General features: G+C 37.6%; 1 protein-coding gene across 1 annotated transcript; it reads right to left on the bottom strand.

The window, feature by feature from the left end:
* Nucleotides 1-3,712: 3,712 nt before the first annotated feature.
* Nucleotides 3,713-4,481, bottom strand: LOC110113818. The gene has a single exon (XM_020846517.2). It carries the CDS (start codon nucleotides 4,428-4,430, stop codon nucleotides 3,972-3,974), a length of 459 nt encoding a protein of 152 aa, XP_020702176.2. The 5' UTR covers nucleotides 4,431-4,481; the 3' UTR covers nucleotides 3,713-3,971.
* Between the last annotated feature and the right edge of the window lie 359 nt (nucleotides 4,482-4,840).

The following is a 4,840-nucleotide window of genomic DNA, read 5'->3' on the forward strand; positions in this document are numbered from 1 at the left end:
GTAATGGCTAAATTTTGACAAATTGAATTTCTAATGTTTTGGGTTAAATTTTGACCTAAAACTTTGAAAATTCACTTCAAATACATATAATTAGGCTTTGAAATTTTAATGGCATGTGTGTTTTTTTATAAGGGGTAGATACACTTGATTTCAAACCTATGAGAACACTAGTGACACCTAGAAAAAATATTTAAGGTCTATTTCTAGAAAACTTAGAAAAATCCTAGAAATTTATATACACACCCAATTGGAGTGAAATTTTGCAAAAGTGAACTTAGTGACATTATGAACCTTAGGTTTCTATTTTACTAAATTTTGAATCCATTAAGCCATAAAAGTAGTCAAAACAAAAACAGCCCTTTTAGAAGGCCTGAAACTTAAAATAAAATATAATAAATCTAAATTAAATCCAAAAACTATAAATAATGAAATAATATATCAAGATATTCATAATTAATTTATCTATCTAGGAAAATTAAAACCCCTTCGCTGGACTCCAAATTTTGCCTTAACTTAATATTTAGGAAAAATTAATAATTAATTAAAATAAATAATTAAAAATTCTTAAAAATGCCAAATAAATTACAAACTCTTTAAAAAATACTCTTACAGGTCATCCCTGACCTTTGGGAGTGATTTGAATGAGTTTGGAATGAAGTCGGTGCAAAATTGAAAAACCTCTCTAATTTTGCAATTAACTAATTCAATTAAATGACAAAACTTCAAAAATACATAAAAAATTATAGAAAACTTCAAATTGACCAAACTTAAAGACAATGGACTCTTTTAAGAGTCTAATATTTATGAAAAATATCAAATTTCAAGAAATAACAAAAAATAAAAATGTAAACTCTTTTGTTAGCTATAGATCAAAATTACATCAGAACTTTAAAAAATCACAACTAATTATAGAAAATGTAAATCCAACAAACTTAGTGTCATTTTATTTATCTAAGGATCTAATATTTATAAAAAAAATATCAAAATTCTTGAACTTAATCAAAATTAAAAGTCAAAATTAGACATTTATTTAACGAATTAAAATAATTCATAAAATCCAAAAATTAAACAAATGACTAAAATTTTAACAAAACATCAACCCAATCAATATAGTCAAATAGCCAATCCCAAAATAGATAATAAACACTCTATTGATGAAGTTTTTTAGATGGACTACCTCGAGATATGAGACTAGTGTCTAAACGAGACTTTGATTTTCATACACATTATGACAACGCTAAGAACAGATTCAATAGAGTGTAAAATCCTAAAATCGACTAATAATTAATCATTTAACCAAAATTAAATTATTAAGACATTAAATAGATTTTTAGGATAGACTATCTTGAGCTGTGGGGATATGTGTCCAAAGGAGACCTTGATTCTCGTGCCCATTTTTGTCAACACCACAAACTGGTTGATGGAAAAAAAATCAATCTAATGAATCAAATCAGCAACTAATTAATTAAAAATCATCATCCCTTAATTTAAACCAACTAAATCAATTAAATAATATTGGTTACTATTGTATAATCAGACCTACAAGGCTACTAACTTAGACTCAAGGAAGTTGAAATAAACTTCATGGCTATGATGTAAACAAAGGTAGTAATTATTCAACAAATGAAATTCACCATAAAATGAATGTTTAAATACTAATACCTAAACTCAAACTAAAAACCCCTTCATCCTATTAGTGTCAATTCGAGTTAACGGGACGGGTACGGGTCGAACCCAAAACTGACCCGACGCTATTTGACACAATCGAACTTAACACATTTTTTCAGACGGGTTAGAAAATGTAACCCGAACCCAAATTGGGAGGGGAGGGAATGTCAGTGCCTTGTTGTACAAAGTTGAGTAGTCGACGGATGGCCTAGGTTTGGCTTAGAAAGGAAGGCGAGACAGTCGGTACTCAGGAGGGAATGACTCAGGATGGCATAAGGCGGTTGGCGGGGCCGTATGACTACGGAAGGTAGTCGGCGAGGCCACAAGACGTTGGGCCTGGTGAAGTCTGAGTTGACTCGTGAGTTGTGAGTGTGGGCAGAGTCTGCGAGTGCGGGCGGAATAAACTCGGATGACTTGAAAATCCAAAGAGAAAAGAAACACCCCTTCGGGGATGAGTTCTTTTCATTCGGATTCTTGGACTCGACAAATCCAAGAAGCCAGAAGGAAGGAGATGAAGAAATGAAGAACAAGAAGAAAAATATACCATTTTTGAAACTTGCGTCCTTATTCGGATTAGTGTCTGGGTTGTTATCAGTGATGCCCGATTGCTTTTAATTTCTGCATACCCTGGATTGTTATTATTGCTGCCTATAATATTCGCCACGGTAGATAAATATAGAGTTTAACTTCCCAACTTTATACGAAAATTTAGCATACAAATAGATAGAAGAGATGGGTGCATCAATCATAAGAAACATCATAATTTTTAATGTATAAAATCCTGAAAAGAGAAAAATCATGGGGCCTTGCCCAGTTGAAATGATTCCGCTAGTATGGGTGGTTGATTACAAATGCTGCCCTTTCTCAGAGGAGGAAGTTGGCTCAATGTAGCAAATATAAATTGTATATAATATAGTATATAGTTGAAGAATGTCATGACAGCTGCTCTGAAGAGAGTATCAGTATATTCATTTGGTTAGTAGGATCGTAGTTAGTAGGCGGTGATGGTCGGGAGGATTGTAGTCGACAGATGACGGTGGTCAGAAGGACCGTAATCGGCGGGCGACAATGGTTGGAAGGACTATAATCGGCGGGCAACTATGGTCGGATGAAGGCTCATTAGTGGCATCCATATCGAGGTCTAACGATGATGGTCGGTCAGAGGTTCAACAGCGGCAACCTGATGGCACAGCTTCGTCGAAGGTGGTGCCGAGGTGGAGCTTCAGCCTCAGAGCTCCTATCTTCTTTCTTTTTCTTACCCCTTTCATGAGAAGAATGAGGTCTATTTATAATTTTTTTGGAGCGGTATAGCTAGTAATCATGGAGAAGATCAAGGGCATGTTGAGAGTTGTCTATCAGACGACTCATAGTGATCCCCTTGATCATGAAACATTTATCAATCATTTGGATGTCATATAGATGTCAGAATTGAGTAATCTTGGGCTCACTGGATTCGTCTCATCGAGCCGCTCGATTCGACTATAAGCGTATCATATTCATATATCATTTGATAGTTCAATTAATGAGCTTAAGTTTCAAATAGACTTTGGACCTTTGGTTTGAACTCAATTGGGCTTGGATAGCTCGGATTAGATAAAATTTTAAGTCGTTGAGCTCTTCTCAAGATGTTCAACTTAACTATAAGCTTGCTGAAAATGAAGATAAGATGATCCTTATTTTAATTTTTGAAACCTCAATATCATATTTACATCGAAATTCATTTCCCAAAAGGACAAATTTTTTGGTGACATAAATTATCTTATTTGAATCAGATGAAATCAAGAAGAATTCAAAATAAACAATTGTCCACTTAAATGAAATTTTTTTAAATAAATATTTTAATTATCTTTCCCATCTCCAGCAAATACTATTGCTCGAATTCTATAAAAAAAATTTAAATTTTCTCTTTCATATATTAAATTATACATTATTTGACTGTTTTTTTGTCCATTCTAAAATTAAAGAGGGAGAGAGAGAGAGTCAGATTCCGCTTCTAATCACAGCTTCCATTTTGATTGAAAACATTCAAAAAAGCCAGTCCCAAATGATCCAAGATCTGTATCCATTTCTTTCATTTTCTTTCTCAAACTTACAAGAAAATCAGGAGAACAAGGTGGCGGAGCAGCTCTCCGCCTTGCGGAACGGCATGACTATGAACAATCTGATCGTACCCGCCTGCTTTAATCCTCCGATCGATCTCATCAAATCGACTCACATTCCTTTCGCCCCCGCCGATTCCAGTCCTGGAATCGTTCCTATTTCCCGTTAAGAGAATCTCTTCGTTTTGTCCAATCTAACCTTCCTCATTCCACAATCGAACTCAGATTTGACTCAAAACTTCGCCCCGATCCACTGCTCCGCTTCCGCCGTCTCCTCTCCGGTGTTCTTTCAGCCGGCTCGGATCGCGTCTCCGAGAACACCAGCTTCGTCTCCCCATCCGGCGCTGCTCTCATGAGCGCCGAGCTGGCCTTCACAGCGAGAGCCGCGAGGTCCGCCGCTTGTAAAGGCTGCCGCAGCATCGATCGCGGCAGCACGAAGTAGATCTGCCCTAGACGGAGCTCCACGGTGTCGGGGACAGCCGTTACAAATCCGCCGAAATCCATTTCGTCGGCGTCACAGACGAAGAACTCCTCATCCTTCTGCAGCGCTTGCGCCGCCTTCACCGGACAGGCGAACTCACGAAGCTCGCCGTTAATGAGGATTAGCTTCGCCGTCGTGATCGGCGCCACCGTCGTCGCCTCGCACGAAGTACACAGCCCCATTGCGAAGCAATGGAATATTCCGGTGATGTCCTGACCGAAGATTTTAGAGCTTTTGGCGATGGAAGGCGGAGGAAAAGGGGAGAAGAGCGTATATATAAATGGGTTGGTAGGAGGTGATGACAGCCTGTAAAGCATACGCGGACAGCGTGGACATGAGAGTGGGAACTGAGAACATGTGAAGAAAATTACGTCGAAGGATCATAATTTCTTTCAAATTTACGGGTGAAGGTATTTAGGAATTAGGGCCATGAAAGGGACAAACAAATTGACGAAATAGCCCCTCTTTCGCTGAGTGAAGGAAAGGACAAATTTTCTTGGTTTATGGAGCCGGCGAGCACCGGCGGCCATTGGCTGAGGTGGGCCCCGGTTAAAAATTATTATCTCCAATTGAAAGGGCGAGTCAGCTTACC

The sequence above is a fragment of the Dendrobium catenatum genome, unplaced genomic scaffold (genome assembly GCF_001605985.2).
Source record: "Dendrobium catenatum unplaced genomic scaffold, ASM160598v2 fragScaff_scaffold_579, whole genome shotgun sequence".
In the NCBI taxonomy this organism is placed as follows: Eukaryota; Viridiplantae; Streptophyta; class Magnoliopsida; order Asparagales; family Orchidaceae; genus Dendrobium; species Dendrobium catenatum.